At 40.9% G+C, this 18,471-nt stretch overlaps 1 protein-coding gene across 5 annotated transcripts in view; it reads left to right on the plus strand.

Moving 5' to 3' along the window:
- The window catches only part of Rnf121 (ring finger protein 121), a 59,287-nt gene that overhangs the window by 2,165 nt on the left and 38,651 nt on the right, over positions 1–18,471 (plus strand). Inside the window, exon 1 of one of the 5 annotated variants that reach the window (XM_052156461.1) lies at positions 5,333–5,354. The exons of 3 other annotated variants lie outside the window; for them this stretch is intronic. In XM_052156461.1, coding sequence (XP_052012421.1) covers positions 5,352–5,354 — 3 coding nt within the window. In that variant the 5' untranslated portion in view covers positions 5,333–5,351. Of the gene's footprint in view, positions 1–5,332; positions 5,355–9,659; positions 9,740–18,471 lie in introns of those variants that run through there. One more of the 5 variants, XM_052156450.1, reaches the window with a different exon arrangement.

Raw genomic sequence — 18,471 nt, forward strand, 5'->3', positions numbered from 1 at the left:
CCCCCTTTCTCTCTTGTGAGTGCTGATATTATATGTGTGTGCCACTGGTGCCTGGCCAGGTTTTTGACTCTTTGCTTCTTAGTGTTTTAAGGATTTAAGTAGTGTTAGTAGGATGATACATATTTCAGGGTTAGGTCTGCAGGTCAACTGAGCAAGAAGCTACTGACCTCCATCCCAGAACCCATGTTGCTTATGTTATTTTCCAGGAAAGAATATATCCTTGTTGTGAGGAAATTCTGTGTGAACTGGTTCTGTTCTTTTCCTTATGAGTTTACGAAAGTAACTTGAGAAGCAGGAAGTTATCACGAAGCTCTAGAACAAACGAGGTCTGGCCTGACAGACCTCAGTTGGGTGCCTTCTACTGATGTCTCCTCTGTGGTTTGTGCTCAAGCTTTCCCTAGTGAATGATAAGGTGACCTGTATCTTTAATATGTAACTATGGGAATTTACTATATGTCTTACCTTGGGAATTCAAAGGTGAGTAAAACAGGATCTTTATCAATTTACAGTCCAGTGGGTAGATATGCAAATAGCCCATCTCAAAGCTCGTAAGTAAGTGGTGGAATGAATGTGTGCATGAGCCCGTGTGTGAGATAAGTGCTGTAAGGCACAAGACAAAACCTAAAGTTAGTTAGGGGAAGTCATTATAGAAATGGAAATAGGTGGAAGACTAAAGATTTAACCGACAAAAAAAAAAAAAAAAAAAAAAAAAAAGCTGTGATTTGCATGTAGATCAGTGAAGCTTAGATCCTGCACTTTCTACCTGACTGCCACCCCTTATTCTGGAGTCCAGGTTGGAAAAGAATAATGGGGAGCCCAGTTAAGATGGGAGTGATGCACTTTGGAAGAAGGCACATGTTGTCATTTATTCTTCAGAATATCATTCCTATATTTTCCAAAATCAGATGTCATTAGTATATTAGTAGTCTGGAATAGCAGCTCCACCCTTTGGTCTGGTTTGGAGAGCAGGATAGAAAAGAAAGATAGGCTTAGGGTAGAACTACCTGTGGGAACAGCACTGTTGATGGAATCTTTAAGACAGCTGCTGTTTTAAGTCTTTACCTTGATTATCTCATTTTTTATTTATGGAAGCAATGTGCTTTAGATGCTACTTTGTCTTTTCTTTAAAAAGGATAGATTTTAATTAATGTTTATGTGTGTGCATGCAAATGTGTCGGTATCTGTGGGGTCCAGAGGTGGATGTCCAATCCCTTGGAGTTGAAGTTACACACATGGTTGTAAACTACCCAACGTGGGTGCTAGTCCTCCGCAAGAGCAATATGTGCTCTTAACCACTGAACTATCTTTCTATTCCCAGCCCTATTTTAAATTTTCTTTTGAGATAAGGTCTTGGTAAGTTCCCAGGTTGACCTTAAACTCAGGATCCTCTTGTCTCAGTTTCCCAAGCAGCTGGGATTACAAGCATGCACATCATGCTTGGCAAACTACCCCTTTTAAAGTTAACAAAAAAATTCTTGAAACTGTGTTGTTTTTTGTTTTTTTGTTTTTGATTTTTGTTTGTTTTGCCTAGAGGATCATAATGTTAATCAAAAGAGTGTTGTTTTTTATTAGTTTACTGATAACTTGATCATGTCAAATTCTTGGTTATAAAGAGTTACTGCCACAGTGAATAATTTACATGTTCTGGGCCCTGTTTTCTGTCTGTCTGTTTGTCTGTCTGTGTATCTATTTTGAAACAGAATCTCAGGTAGACCAGGCTGGCCCCAGACTTACTATATACCCGAGGATGTCTTGAACTTCTGGTACTCTTGTACATTGAAAACCTTTCCTTTCTAAGTCTTCACCTGTCCTTTAGGGTTCTAGCCAAGAGTTTGCTGGCTTCTGGGACTTTTATGACTTTATCCTCTGCCTTTTGTTTATTTTTGTGTTGAGACAGGGCCTTTTTATGCACCCCACACTGGCCTTGAATTCTGCCTCAGCCTCCAGAGTGCTGAGATTACAGGCATGTATTGCCATGTGCAGCTCCCCCCTGGTTTTCATTATATTTCCAGGTTTATTCTTCAGTTTATAAATTTATTCATCAAATGTTTTTTGTTTGTTTTTGAGACAGGATCTTGGTGTGAAGCCCTGGCTGCATTGAACTCGACGTGTAAGCTAAACTGGTCCTGAACTTTGACCAGTCCTCTGCCTCTGCATGCTGGGATCATAGATGTGTGTCACTATGCTCAGCTTTTGCATCAGGTTCTGGGTGCTAGTCACACTAGTCTATGCCTCATAATACGATGGATGAAGTATGGTGATATCCACAAGGAGTTCACAGACTAGGACAGAGTAGGACGGGTTCAAAGCCTGAGAAGTGGAAGACCATGTCCCCGTTTCGGTGGGCATGGAGAAGGTGTAGTTAATGAGAAGTGGCCAGGTCATAGCTGCTCTTCCCAGCTACTTTAGTAAAATCCCCAAACCCAGGCTGAGATAATTCTGTTCAATTGTTTTTTCAAAGCAAGAGCAAGTTGCTGTTTTGTTTTTTATATTTTCCTCCTGTGGATCTCTCCCTATAGACATTTGATAAATGTACCTGTTTCCAGGGATTTCTTTCTCTGGGGATTCTTGGTCCAAGGTAGATTGGAGGGATTGAGGCATATGCGATTGAGGTTTAATCTTGGATGTCTGCCTGTCTATGGAGTTTCTTATGCATGAAAAATGAATTGTAGCATAGTGGAGTAGGAGAAGAAACCACTAGAGAAGGAAGCAGCAGACCCAGGTTTCAGAGTAAGAGGAGAAGACTTGTTTAATTCATGAACAGCAGCTGATAACAGATGAGTACAAGGTTGTATGGAGGATTCTGAAGGTAAGGCAGGGCAAAGAAAGAGTCCCAAGGGAAAGTGCTGAAGGTAGAGTACTACAGAGTGCTTACTCTGGGCCAAGGATTTTTAAACACTTTCTAATACCTCAGCTTCACAGGATAGGTGTACTGTTACTATGTCCATTCTATAGAGTTGGAAACTGAGGCATACATAGTTTAAGAGACTAACCTAACATCAAGCACACAGGTAAATAAATGACAGTTGGTCTTCAAATCCAAGGCCCCTGCAGCATCTGAGCTCTGAGCTCCTCTGGGCAGTACGAATGCTCTCTACTCTTGTCCTGGTCTGTACTGCTGCTCCTACTGTGTAAGTGTGGGACTCATTTCCACTGGGGGCTTTCCAGTGATTGTGCTCTTTGTCTTTCTCTCTACCAGTGGCTTTCTCCTTGAAGGCCCTCCTTACTCTTTTATCTCTGGTATCTGGCAGAGAGTGTGATGCTATACATGTCTAAGTGAGCTTTGATTGCAGCCTTGCTGTGCCTTTATCTATGAAATGATAAATCTGGACTCTGTGACCTTCGTGATCTCTTTTAGCTCTGACCTTCGTGATCTCTTTTAGCTCTGAAGTTGAAAGTCCTGAGTCCCGGAGTTCTACTTTGTGTTTCCTACATGTTCTGTCAGGTGCTTACTACATGCTTGGAGCATGTCTGAATGAGTGAAGATGTAATTATTTTCTCAGTAATGTATACTAACAGTATGGATGGCGAGAAAGACTCATGGCAGTGAAGGAGTAAACCAAAGGCTTCTGCCAACTGGCCTGGCCTGTGACCTTTGACTTTAGTAATCAGTCTGCTCTGGAAGACAGCCTGCTATGTTTCTATGGGCTTAAAACAACTCCTAGCTGTTTTTGTTTTTGTTTTTTTGTTTTGTTTTTTTCTCGAGACAGGGTTTCTCTGTGTAGCCCTGGCTGTCCTGGAACTCACTCTGTAGACCAGGCTAGCCTCAAACTCAGAAATCCGCCTGCCTCTGCCTCCCAAGTGCTGGGATTAAAGGCATGTGCCACCACCCTTGCTTTTGTTTTGGGGATTTTAAAAAATATTTTTATTTATTTTATGTATATGAGTACACTATAGTTGTCTTTAGACACCAGAAGAGGGCATCAGATCCCATTACAATGGTTGTGAGCCAGCATGTGGTTGCTGGGAATTGAACTCAGGACCTCTGGAAGAGTAGTCAGTGCTCTGAACTGCTGAGCCCTCCCTCCAGTCCATTTTTGGGATTATTATGTTGTTCTTTTGAGAGAGGCTCCTGCTTTATAACCTACGCTGACATCATATTCCTGTTTTAGTCTGTTAGGATTATAGGTATGAGCCACCATGCATGACTTAAGTTTTTTTAAAAAGTAAGTAGTTTTTTGATTGAATAGCTCATAAATTTCTAGAAGGAATTATGATGCCATCTGCTTAGCAAGGAGGGTAGGAGAGAGAAGAAAAAAGATAAAGAGGAATGTTTTGTCCCTTTGAACTGAGGAACTGTCATTTTGTACCTCCCTTTCTCAGGGCCTTGCTTAAAGCTTGGCACATATCAGCGTTTTTAATAAATGAGAATGCAGGGAGGTGGCTGTTAAGGAAGAGATGACTGTGTTACAAAGTTATGGACATGCTTCCTATCTTTGCAACGATTCGGTAGGCCCCACTATCAGTATCCCTTCACCTCTCTTTCCTTTTTTGTTATTTTGAGTCAGGATTTCACCTTGGCTGGCCTGGAACTCATGTAGACCAAGCTGCCTTCAGTTCATAAAGATCCGCCTGCTTCTGCCTCCCAAGTACCAGGATTAAAGTTATTTGCCACCATTCTTGGCATTTTTTTCCTTGAGAGAGGGTTTCCCTGGCCTTGTCTTGAACTTATTGTGTAGCTCAGGCTAGTCTCCCAAGTACTGAGATTTCAGGCACGTGTCTTGATGCCAGTGTTTTTGCCAGTACTTAATATAAACTGCTTATGAAGCATTTCTATTTTATTTTAATGTCACATTGTTCCTTGCCAATGAATTATAGACACAGAGTCTGAGGACCTACTGTTTGCCTCCATTGTGCCCACATCTCCGTAGTACAGACATCTATTGGCACTTACTGTGTTGTTTTACTCCTATTAGTCAGAGGACTCCGAGGAGATAGGGCCATATCATTTTTCATGTCTTGCATTCCCAGCACCTATACTTGCATAGGCGCTGACATAGAGTTTTTGTTCAGATCTTTATTGAACTTACATCTTCAATCATTCCTATCAGCCCACGTTGAAATCCCTAGGAAGTGTCCTTTCCATGGTCAGCCTTTAAAAAACAATTTAATTTACATGTATGAGTGATTTGTCTACATCTGTGTCTGTGCATCACTTGTAAGTGCCTGCAGAGGACAGAAGAGGGCATCAGATTCCTCTGGAACTGGAAGAACAGGCAGTTGTAAGCTGCCATGTAGGTGCTGGTAACTGAACCTGGACCTCCTAAGAATAGCATCCAGGGCTCTTAACTGCTGAGGCATCTCTCCAACCCAGCCTGTTCCCTGTGAATACCTCTACAGTGGTTCTTTAGATGGTAAGAATTTTAAATTCTCTATAGCTTCAACTTTTTAGTCCTTTTCACAACTTTTCCCAGATTCTGCTTCTCTGCATCTCTGACTTTTGCGGGGTACAAGCACTTCAGAGAATACCCTGGAGAACTTGTCTCAGGACCCCTGAGGCTGTTTCACCTAAAAACTATTCCTGGGAAGCTAACCAAAGAACCAGCTAGTGTCTTTTCTCATCTCTATCTCTACTTTATGTTTTCCCTTCTTGAAGTCATTTGTTACCTGTGTTCCTCTGAGGGAAATCTGTAGGTAAACACAAACTCATTAGTACCTTCTAAAGTGCAGCTTTCCCAGGAGGATGCTGGGTCATAGCCATGGGGCTTTCGGGGCCCCGGGCAGGGCAGCTGGGGAGAAACCCTGGAAAGGGCAAGCCAGCTGGGCTCTTTCCCATCATTGTCTGTGTTAGGAATAACTGAATCTGCTCTGCTACGCTGAGGCCTTGTGTGACATTTTATTCCTTATTTTTCTTAGGATTGCACCTGTTCTGAGGTTATCATTTAGTGTTCTGCAAAAACTTATTTTCCTCTTATTCTGATGATGCCAATAATACCCGCTCTAGTGTTTAATATGGACCAGGCACTATGGTGAAGCATTAGCTTAATTCTAATTTTTAAAATTAATTAAAATTCTAAACTTTAATTCTATTTCAATTAAGTATTCTCATTAAAACCAGCACAGAAGTGATTTATTCAGGGCCACACAGTTAGTAAGTAGAGCTGGGATTTGAACCTGGTAATGTGTCTCTGATTTCTCTCAAATTTTCTCATACATTTATTGTGTATTTAATTATATCAGGTACTGTTTGGGAGCACTTTAGAGATTATGACTAGATAACAAGGCTATCTCTGAGAGCTTAAAAGGATTTATGGTCAGGCTGCTGCGACAGCTCAGCAGTTCAGAGCACTGACTGCTCTTCCAGAGGTCTTGAGTTCAATTCCCAACAACCACATGGTAGCTCACAACCATCTGTAATGGATCCGATGCCATCTTCTGTTGTGTCTAAAGACAGTTTCAGTATACTCATATAAAAAAAATAAATCTTTTTTAAAAAAAAGAGTTATGGTCAAGTAGGGAGAGGAACCCATCGGTGATTATGTAGGTTGGGGCTAACATAAGATTGACTTTGAGTGCCAGGCTGAGGAATTTAGATACTATTTAGTACTAGATTCTGTGCTGGGGACACAAGCTACAGCTAACTGTAGGGTAAAACAGGTTTGATAACAAGTTGCTACCATATAGTATAAGTGTGTGTTAGGTACTGTGATAGCAAAAGAGGGAGTGATGAACTCTAATGGGGATCCTGAGTAATTAAAGACTTAATAAATTGCCTAGCATGTGTAATGCCTTGGGTTCAATCCCTAATATCTTAAGAAAAGAAAGAAAGGAAAAGAAAGACAGACAGACAGACATGTACTAGAGAAGATGCCTGAATTGTGTGTTGTGTATGTGTGTGTATGTATTTATATATGCTTCTTCATGTGTACATACAATTACACATGTGAGTGCATATGTGTGTGGTTCAAGTGTTGACACTGGGTATCTTTTTTCTATTGTTCTTCACCATGCATTTGTGGCCGGTTCTTTCACTGAACTCTGAGTTATCCAATTGGTTAGACTGACTGGCTGGAGAGCGCCAGGGATCTATCTGCCTGTGTCTGTCTACCCTCACTTTTACGTGTAAGTGCTGCACATAGACTACCATGCTTAGCTTCTGTGTGTGTTCTGGGCATCTAAACTTAGGTCTTGCTCATGCTTGCACAGCAGCTGCCTTACCAGTCGAGCTGTTCTCTAGTCTCTGATTAGTTCTTTTTCTTCCCTCCACCCCCCCCCCTTTTTTTTAAAAAAGAAAAATGTTAAGACTGGTGGGCTGGAGAGATAGATGGCTCAGCAGTTAGGAATGTTAGCTTAGTTCAATTCTCAGCAACCACATGTTAGCTCACAACCATCTATTAACTCGAGTGCTATGGGATCCAGTGCCCTCTTCTGGCATGTAGATGAACATGCCGATAGAGTACTCGTACATAAAATACATAAGTAAATAAAAGGGAGGGAGGGAGGGCTGACTATTTTTTTATTTGTTTGTTTGAAGACAGGGTTTCAATGTGTAACTCTGACTGTTCTAGAACTCACTATGTAGTCAAGGTTGGTCTCAAACTCACAGAAGTCTGCCTGCTTCTGCCCACAAGTGCTGGGATAAAAAATATTTGCCATCAAGCCTGGCTTCTTTCTCCTCTTTTCTCCTCCTCCTCTTCCTTCTTTTCTTTCTCTTCCTTCTTCTCCTCTTCCTTTTCAAGATGTTGAAAAATTATTTGGGGGGATTGGAGACTGGTTCAGGATATAAGAGTACTTGCTTGGAGAGGACACAGGTTTGATTCCCAGCACTCACATGGTGGCTCCTAACGATCCATAGCTCTGGTTCTGGGGGTCTGATGCCCTCTTGGCCTCCGTGGGCAATGCATACTTGAATGTGTACCACATACCTACATGTAAACAAAATATTCATACTCAAAAAATGAAAAAATAATAAAAGATTTATTGCTTTTTATTTCATATGAATGTTGGCTTACATGTATGTGCATGTACCATGTGAGTGCCTGATACCTGTGGAGGCCAGGAGATCACCTGGAACTGTTACAGATAGTTGTGAATTGCCATATGGGTGCTGTGAACATGTGGGTCCTCTTTAAGATCAGCCAGTGCACTTAATCACTGAGCTATCTCTACAGTCAAACCAGTTTAGTTCTTAAGGCTTATTTATGTTTGAAACTCAGTGTAGTGACACATTCCTATAATTCCAGCACCTGGGAGGCAAAAGCAAGTTTTTGCCACAAGTTCAAGGCCAGCCTAGGCTCCATAGTGAGTTTCAGACCAGCCAGGATTACATAGGGGAAACCTTTTGGTGAATACCTTTAATTCTAGCACTTGTGAGACACAGGCAGGTAGATCTCTGAATTAGAGGTCAGCCTGGTTTTCAGAGCAGTTCCAGGATGGCCAGGGCTACACAGAGAAATACTGTCTCAGAAAAAACAAAAACAAGCAAACAAAAACCAAACCAAAACAACTTAAAAGGAAAAAAAGAAGACTTTTCGTTCAATAGGTATTTGAAGTCTGTGAGATGTGCCAAGAGTAGTGTGGCAGAATGGAAAGATATGTAAAGTCTTTTCCATATTAAACAGTATGGGATAGTCTGGGGACTTCTACAAGTTCTGTATAAATGGTGATAGGTTAAATGTAGGGGGATAGCAGTGAGGGATGGTATTGGAGAGGCCTCTTCAATATCATGTTAGAAAAACACTGGGAATTTTGAGCAGGGGAGGAACATTTTTTAGATATATGTCTTGGCAGCTGGAAGTAGTATGGAAGTTATTTTTGGAGGGATCAGGTTTAGGAAAGGAGAAGAAATCAATTAGGAAGATCTTATGGTAGTCTAGGCAAGATGATTAAAAACCCAAGCTAAAGCAAAGGCAGTGAGGACAGAGCAAACAGGAATCAGGTGTGAACATACTATATAGCTGTGCTTCCATCTCTTTGTGTTTTGGCCTTCATATCCTTTGCCTTCACTAAGCATTTATTTATTTATTTATTTATTTATTTATTTATTTATTTATTTAGTAAATTTTAAAGATTGTGTATCTGTGTGACTCCACATTTATTATTGTTGTGATTGTTATCATTATTTTGAGACAAGGTTTCATTGAGTGTAGAGCTTGCCATTTCAGTTAGACAAGCTGGCCTGTGTGTCTAGGATCTGCTTGTCTTGTCCCCTGATACTAGGGTTACAGATGCACATTGCCATACCCTAGTTTTATGTGCATTGTAGAGATCTGAGCTCAGGTCCTCACTCTTGTACTTTATCCTTTGAGCCACCGCCCCAGCTCCTATTCTTCAATTTTGAGACAGGGTCTTACTTACTATGTAACTCAGCTTGACTGTGAACCTGTGCTCCTCCTCCATGAGCTTCTGGAGTGCTGAGATGATTGGCATAAGTATAAATGCATAATTCAAGTTTCAGTAATTCTTTACTTCTGCACAAGCAGACTCTCTGTTACTTATGATTGGGTTTGTCCTGGTAAGTCCATTACAACTTGAAAATAGAAACTAAAAATGCATTTAGTATACTTGATCTACAGTTGCCAACCTAGTGTCCTGTAGAGTATTAGTTGTTTACCCTTGTGCTCTTTGTTATTGACTGAAGTTGGGCTTGTTGCCATAGATGTATCACAGGAGGGCTGGCAAGGTGACTCTGGGCAAAGGTGCTTGATGCCAAGACTGCTGACTTGAGTTCCGTTCCTGGGACCCATAATGGAAGGAGTTAAGCAACTCACGTGCCATGTTCACACATGCCATGACACATGTGAGTACATTGTCACTGTCTTCAGACATGCCAGAAGAGGTCATCAGATTCCATTACAAAGGGTTGTGAGCCAGTATGTGGGTTCTGGGAATTGAACTCAGGACCTCTGGAAGAGAAGTCAATGTTCTTAACCACTGAGGCATTTCTCCAGCCCCATAAAAATAATTTTAAAAGAGAGTATTATATTACATATTGTTAGCTCAAAAATGATTGAAATTTGAAGTTTGAATGCACTTGCATCATAAAGTAAAAATGTAAATCAGACTGTATTTGTTATTTTTTGTTGCTATGATAAAGCAACGTTGATCAAGGCAACTTATAAAAGAAGAGTTTATTTTGAGTTATGGTTCAAAGGAATGGAATCCGTAATGGCAGGACAGAGGCAGCAGGCAGACCTGGTGGTTAGAGAAGGATGCTGAGAACTTCTGTCTTAAACCATGAGCACAGAACAGAGAGTGAACTGGGGTAGGGTGAGGCCTTAAGCTCTCAAAGCCCATCCCAAGTGATATAGTTTCTCCAACAAGGCCATACCTCCTAAGTGTCCCCAAACTGCCCAGTTAACTGGAAAACAAGTGTTCTAAATGCCTCACACTATGAAGAACATTTCTCATCCAAACCAACACAGGGACCATCTCTATGTCTTTAAATCAGGCTTTTTTTTTTTTTTTTTTTTTTTTTTTTTTTAAGGTTCTAGTAATTTAGCAAAGAACAAATAGCTAGGGGAAACTAGGTAATGAGCTACTAACAGGATAATTCCAGATACTGTTTTGAGAAAAGTAGAGTAATATTTGTAAAGACCACTAAGAGAGAGGGCTGCTTTAACCATGGTGCTTATGGAGAGCCTCTGAAGAAGGGATGCTGAACCAGGACTGTGGTAGTTAGAGTTTAGCAGTTGCAAGGTAGAAGGAGGCATATTTCAAGTGAAGGGAGAATAAATAAAAACTGGTAAGAATGAGCTATATATGACCTATAATCATAAAAGAAACCCCATGTGAGTAGGTCATGTTATCAAGGGAAGCATGGTGCTGTTTGAGATCAGGGAGTCTGGCAGGATTAGATATGTAAACCTTTGTATATGCTTTAAACATGGTGAATTTTATTGGGAAGACAATGAGAAGATTTTGGGGTGATTGTGAAAATGCATTTTAAAAATGATGTTGGTTCCTTTGAGGAGTCTGGATTATAGGAGACAGTCAACGAGGAGTAAGAGGCTATTACAGGGGGCTAGAGAGATGGCTCAGCAGTATAAGCACTGACTCCTCTTCTAGAGGTCTTGAGTTCAAATACCAACAACCATATGGTGTCACAAGGATCTGTAATGGAACCTGATTTTCTCTTCTGGTGTGCATGAAAACAGAGCATTCATATACATAAAATAAATCGTTTAAAAAGAGTCTATCACATATTCCAGATGAAAGATGTTACATTTTGTTAGTTGAGACATGGTGTGTTCAAACTGCTATAACAAAATACCTTTAAGTAGTTTGCAAACAAGAATTATTTCTCACAGGTATAGAGACTGAAAAGTTCAAAATCAAGGTGCCAGCCTTTTCCCTCAAAGATAGGCTCTTGATGCTACATGTTCCCATATCAGTTATTTTTCTATGCTGTGACAAAACACTCTGGTCATTGCAGCTTACAAAAGTGTTTAATTGGGTTTACAGTTTCAAAGGGTTAGAGTCCACATTGGTGTAATAAAGACAGGAGTGCAGGTACAAATGAGAGTTTACATCTGGATCTGCAGGATTGCGTAGTGAGAATGATGGAGCCTCAAGACACCAAAACCTGACCCCAGTGACATACCTCCTTCTATTACTTCCCAAACAGTTCTGTAAACTCAGGACCAAGTATTCTAACAAATGACTCTATATTTAAACTGCCGCAACTGCTTTCGTAGAAGGAGCAACCAGGACCCTATCCTGTTCATGAGAAGCATTCATTGTTATATTTTCAGTCTGGAGCTAAAAGTAATTTAAGATTTTGAGTTTATATATATACATATATATGAATGAATAAAATTTTAGAGTATCACACGAAGGAAGTGATAATTGACCTACATCTTAGAGGGTAGAAAGGAGTGAGTCAAATAGCAAAGGGGAGAGAATTTGAGGAAACAATATGATATGTGCGGAGGACATGTTAGAATGGAATCTAACTCCATTTGGATGAAGTAGAAGCCATTTGCCAGAGGTGAGAAAATAGTCTGACTAGAATATAATGATGTACCATCTATGTCATGTCTCTCAAGTTGAGACTTGAAAGGTTATTATCTTTTTCTCTTTAAAGGTTAGGAATATGTATCTTGTGCATATATTAGGTGGTAGGCAGAGGTCATGATCTTGACTGTCCTGGAACTTAACTCTGTAGACCAGGCTGGCCTTGAACTCAGAAATCTGCCTTCTTCTGCCTGCCAAGTGCCAGGACTAAAGGCGTGTGCCACCACCACCTGGCACCTCTCTTTCTTTTCTTAGCCTGTGTTATCTTTGCTCATAATACTTAAAAAAGAAATAATTTTAGGGGGCTAGAGGTTAAGAGCTTTGATTGCTTTTCCAGAGGATCTGGGTTTGAGTCCTAGCACTCACATGGCGACTCATGGTCATCTGTAACTCCAGTCCTAGGGGATCCCCAGGGTACCAGGCACACATGTGATACACAAGTTTACATAGCAGGCAGATTACCCTCACATAGAAATAAATAGATAAAATATTTTGTTTTTATTTATTTGTCTTCTGCATTAAAAGGCAAATTTTATAAGGGTAAATGATTCATGCTTGTTTGTAATTGAGTGAGTGAATGAAAGAAAAATATTTATTGCTGTCAAAATTCCGGGCATCTTTTTTTTGCATTTGACATTTAGCATTTAGATTATTGACATGTCAAGGATTCTGTACCACCACCACCACCTTTGTTTTGTTTTGTTTTATTTGTTTTTTTTTTGGGGGGGGGGTGAGACAGGGTTTCTCTATGTGGTCCTGGCTGTCCTGGAACTCACTCTGTAGACCAGGTTGGCCTCGAACTCAGAAATCTGCCTGCCTCTGCTTCCCAAGTTCTGGGATTAAAGGTATGCTCTACTGCCTGGCTTTTTTTTTTCCCACCACCTTTATTTTTAAACAACTCTTATGTAGCCCAGGCTGACCTTGCCTTGAATTTATAATTCTTCACGCCCAGCCTGTAAATTGCTGGAATTAAAAGTATGACTAGGGCTCGAGAGGTTTGACTGAGTGGTTAAGAGCACTGGGTGCTCTTCCAGAGGCCCTGAGTTCAGTTCCTAGCCAGCGCATCTGTAATGGGATCTTGTGCCCCTTTCTGGCACACAAGTGTGCATGCAGATAGAGCGCTACTACTAATACATAAAATAAATCTTACAAAGAAAAGTGTGTGCAACTATACCTGGCTTCCATGTCAGGCTTTTTGTTGTTGTTTTTAAAATACAGATTACTCACTGTTGCCCAATGTGATTTTTGGGAAAGCTTTTAGACAACATGAAATTTAGTGTGAATCTAAAACTTACTCTGAGTGTTCAGATAGCTCAGTAGAGAAAATCTTTTATTTTTTTTTATTTATTTTTTATTTTTTTTTAATTTATTTTTATTTATTTAATGTATATGAGTACACTGTAGCTGTCTTCAGACACACCAGAAGAGGGCATCAGATCCCATTACAGATGGTTGTGAGCCATCATGTGGTTGCCAGGAATTGAACTCAGGACCTCCGGAAGAAAAGCCAATGCTCTTAACCTCTGAGCCATCTCTCCAGCCCAGTAGAGAAAATCTTAGAAGCAACAGCATAGCAACATTGGAGGCTGAGGGAGAACACTTAATCTATAGCTGTGAGGAGTTAGCAGGCCCAGGCTCATTTACTCCATAGTTATAGAAAACATAGCACCTAGGGATTCACAAAAATGTTTTTTTCTTTGGGAATTCAAATCAAGTGGTGTCTATAAGATGGCTTGGATTATACATCCTTATACCATTGCATTGATATGTGTGTGTGTGTGTGTGTGTGTGTTAAGCTCCAGGAATCTACCTGTTGTGTTCTGTCCTGTCATGTTCAGTCCATTTATCCCATCTGTCCTGGCTAGTTTTATGTCAGCTTGATACAAGCTAGAGTCATACTGAATGAATCAAGAAAATGCCCCCACCAGATTGGCCTGTGGTGATACATTTTCTTGATTGATAATTAATGTGGGAGGGCTCATTCATAGTGGGTGGTGCTACCTCTTCCCTGAATGATGGACTGACTATAAGCTCTAAGATAATATACCTCTCCACTTTGCTTTTGATCGTGGTGTTTTATCATAGCAATAAAAACCCTAACACACCAACCTTTCTTTGTGTTGGTATTACAGATACAGGCTGCCATACCCAGGTCTTCAAACTTGCATAGCAAGCACTTTACTGAGCCTTTACCAGCTATATTTTTAAATTACATTTTATGGAGGAGTGAAATTGGACTCCTGCTGCACAGCATACACAAAAATTAACTTGTGTCAATGAGATGGCTCAGTGGGTAAGGGCACTTGCTGCCAAGCCTGATGACCTTAGTTTGATTCTCCTGAATCTGTGATGGAGAGAACCAACTTTCATATAAGTTGTTCTCTGACCTCTGTTCTCACCCCATGACATTTGCACTCTCCCAAATAAATGTGTGTGTGTGTGTGTGTGTGTGTGTGTGTGTGTAGGTGGTGGCATTGAAGGCAGAGAACAACATCCAACATCCCTGGAACCTACATGGTGGAAGGAGTGAACCAAGGTCTGCAGGATGTCCTCTGACTTCCACTCCTTCCCTGTGGCATGTGCTCCATTCTCAGTAGAAATGTAGATGAGGAAGGAAGAAGAGGGCCCTAATCCTGGAAAGGCTTGATCCAGCATTGTAGGGGAGTACCAGGACAGAGAAGAGGGAGGGGGAAAGATAGGGGAATGGATGGAGGGAAGAGGACTTATGGGACATATGGGGGGTGGGGGGGTCTGGGAAAGGGGAAAGCTTTTAGAATGTAAACAAATATAGAAAATTAAGCCGGGCAATGGTGGCGCACGCCTTTAGTCCCAGCACTTGGGAGGCAGAGCCAGGCAGATTTCTGAGTTCAGAGCCAGCCTTGTCTATGGAGTGAGTTCCAGGATAGCCAGGACTACACAGAGAAACCCTGTCTCGAAAATCAAAAAAAAAAAAAAAGAAAATTTAAAAAAAAAATAAAAAAATTACAAATGTTGGTAAGGAGGTGGAAAAATCTGAGCCTCCACATACTGTGCACAAGGCTGTAATATGCAGCTGCTATGAGAAACAGTTTGGCAGTTCTCAAAAAATAAAAGTAGAGTTGTCATGTGATCCAGAAGTTATGGTCCTAGTTTTCTAAAGAAATGAAAACATTTTTACATGACACTAGGGACAAATGTTCATATAACAGCATTCTTTATAGTAGCGCAGAAGTCAATGACTCCAGTGTTTGCTAGCTAGTGAATCGAAAAATATGATATATCCATACATTGCAATGTTTTTGGCAGTCAAAAGGAGGGAACTACCATACGTGCTACAGAATGATAACAGTTATGCTACATGAAAGAAGCCAGCTATGAAAGACCATGTTATTGCAGTGTTATATGAACTGCCTATATTAAGCAAATCTTTATAGAGGTGGAAGTGGCGCAGTACTGTGAATACAGTAAAACCCATGACTACTGAGCTTTAAAAATGGGCTATTTTCTCACTGTGGGAATTAAATCTTAGTAGTAAAATTAATGTTTTGTTTTTTAAGAATCATATAGAGATGTCTATGCCTATGAATGCAAATTGTGAATATGAGTACTACATATGGTAGCAATACTTCTCAAACTTTATTGTGCATATAAATTATTTCAGTATCTTATTAGATTACAGATTCTGCTAAAGGGAGTTTTATGTGGACTCTGAAATTTCTGTTTCATAATAAGCCTTCAGGGTCCTGATATTATAGTATTTAGATACACATAGTAAAAGTGTGGAAGATGTTCTAAAGAGCTTTCCAATAACTCAGGAGGATTTGTTTAGTGCTTTGTAGAGAGAATTTTATTTGGTGGGAGAGAGAGGCTTAAGGGACAAAGCTTATGTAAAGACAGATCAAAGAGTGAATGCTATTTGTGGAGGGCAGGTCTTCTGGTTGTGGGTACATTGGGGTGGGTACTTGAATCTCAGGCACCTGAGGAAACAAACCCCTCAGGTTTGATCATTTTCTGTCTTTGCAAATTTTTCTCTTGCCCCGTCTAGTATTTTTGGTTTAACTTCTTTTAAATCTCAACTTAGGTTGGCAATGACTTGGACCCTTGTGGGATCCTAGGATGTTTTACGTGTTTATAGGACCATAAGTTATTACCCTTACCCATGAGAAGGTGCCTGAGTTTCAGACAAGTTACCTTCAGATTGGGTTAGTGCTTGACTCCAGATGAATAAACTCCCTTAATGAGGCACCAGACAAAGCTCCCTTTCCAGATGGTACAGGTTAATTATAGCTAGGGTTTACAGCCTTCCTAGTTTTTCCACTTGATCCAGAAGAGCGGTTTGAATGTAATTGAAGTTAACCTTTTGGTTCTGGACACACATATTAAAGCTAGATCATATGTTACTCTGAACAGTTATACTATTTTGTGAACTGCTAATGATCGTTCAAGGCACAAATCTAGTCTTAGCCTTAGGGCCTGCTCTTCTGATCTTTTTCCCCTGGGGCTCTGGAAGCATTCCTTGCTTCTCCAACTTTGAATGCACTAGCCTCTTCTGGTAGTTTATACAGTATGTCCACTCTTCTGGAGGAAATGAAATTCACTGTCAGTATACTTTCCTTACAAGCCATGTGATGGAGTCAAAGGTCTTATTCTATTTTCAGATGATGGAAGTAAGACATACATAATAATATGCACAGTTCACTTTCAGAGATACAGCTCTGCCTGGTCCAGTACTCTGTGTATATATGGTTTCCCCTTCAGTGGGTTTTCTTACTTTCTTGAGTATGTACCTGTTTTATTTCCTCACATAAAGTTTTTTCCCTATTTTGCTTTCAACTCCTTCCTCTCCTCCCAGTCCCAGCCCCCCTTTACCTTCTCACTTTTTTTCTCAGAGAAGGAGAAGCACCCCCATGGGTACCACCTCACCCTGGGATGTAAAGTCTCAGCAGGACTAAGCATGTCCTCTCCCACTTAGGCCTGACAAGGCCGTCCTGCTAGGGGCAGGGTATTCAGAGGCAGGGAACAAAGTCAGGGACAGTCCCCCGCACCTGCTCCAGCTGTCATGGGACCCACATGTATCAAGCTGTACATCTGCTACAAATGTGTACAGGGCCTACATCCAGTTCCTGCATGCTCTTTGGTTTGTGGTTCAGTCCCTGTGAGCCCCCATGGTCTCAGGTTAGTTGACTCTGTAGGTCTTCTTATGGTGTCCTTGACCCCCCAGCTTGCTCAATCCTATGCTCCAGTCCTCCACAAGACTCCCAATCTCCGTCTGATGTTTTGCTCTGCCTTTGTTTCCATCAGCTGCTGGATGAAGCCTGTAAGAGGACACTTGCTAGGCTCTTGTCTGTAAGCATAGCAGAGTATCATAGTGTCAGGGCTGAGTCTCTCCTATAGGATGGTTCTCAAGTTGGGCCAGTCCTTGGTTAGCCATTCCCTTAATCTGCTGTCTCTTTCTTTATAGGTAGGACATCTTGTAGGCAGGACAAATTTTGGGTTGACGTTTTTGTGGGTGAGTTGATGCCCCCATCCCTCTACTGGAAGTCTCTCCTGGTTCCAGGAGGTGACCGCTTCTCCATAGCCCCGTCTGCTAGGAGTCTCAGGGTCACACCCATAGACTCCTGGGAGCTTCTCCTGTCTCAGAGATGTCCCCCACCAATTTCTGTTCTCTCTCCCAGCTCTCTCCTGTCCCCAACCTGATTCCCCATTTCCCCCCCCTCACCTCCTACCCAGCTTCCTCCCTCCATTCACCTCCAATGTCTATTTTATTTCCTGTTGTGAGATTCACATAATTTTTAAATATGGTTTTTCTAAATGATTTTTTGATACTTGAAATTTTCAAATGTTTGTATACTCTCTTGTTTCAGTATGACCAAATGGTGTACTGGGTTTGTTGTTATTGTTGTTGTTCTGTTTTAGCATACTTAAAGGAGAGACTTTTTCTCAATTTCTTAAGTATTTATTGACTACTTAGTTCTATGTTCTCTTTAAAGGACATGAAAGAAGTATAAAGTGTGTATTGGTTCTGAGGCATTTTCCTAGTATGTGGGAGAGGTGCACTAGGCTAGTCCAGAACTGGGATGAGGCATTCAAATGCTAACTCACAAACGTAAGCATAGGTTATATACGTACAGGATCAGTACCTGAGACGGAGCGCCTTCTTAAATTTAGAGTCATGGACTTCTTGCTTGTACTGACTGGCCTTGGCCATACATAGTTAGATAATTTTGGAAAGCGTGTCTAAGATAGCATGGTACTGCAAATGAATGTTCTAGAACAGTATTCCTCAAATTTCACATAATAATCAACTGGAGTTCTTGTTAGGAGATTCTGGGGGCTGGAGAGATGGCTCAGTAGTAAAGAGCACTGGCTACTCTTCTAGAGCGCCCAGGTTAAGATCCTGGCACCCGTATAGCAGCTCACAGCTATCTGTAGTCCAGCTCTACGTAATTCGACACCCTCACACAGACATACATGCAAGCCAAATACCAATGCATATAAAATGAAAATTCAAAAACAGATTGTGATTTAGTGGGTCTG

This window comes from Apodemus sylvaticus, chromosome 1, assembly GCF_947179515.1.
Source record: "Apodemus sylvaticus chromosome 1, mApoSyl1.1, whole genome shotgun sequence".
In the NCBI taxonomy this organism is placed as follows: Eukaryota; Metazoa; Chordata; class Mammalia; order Rodentia; family Muridae; genus Apodemus; species Apodemus sylvaticus.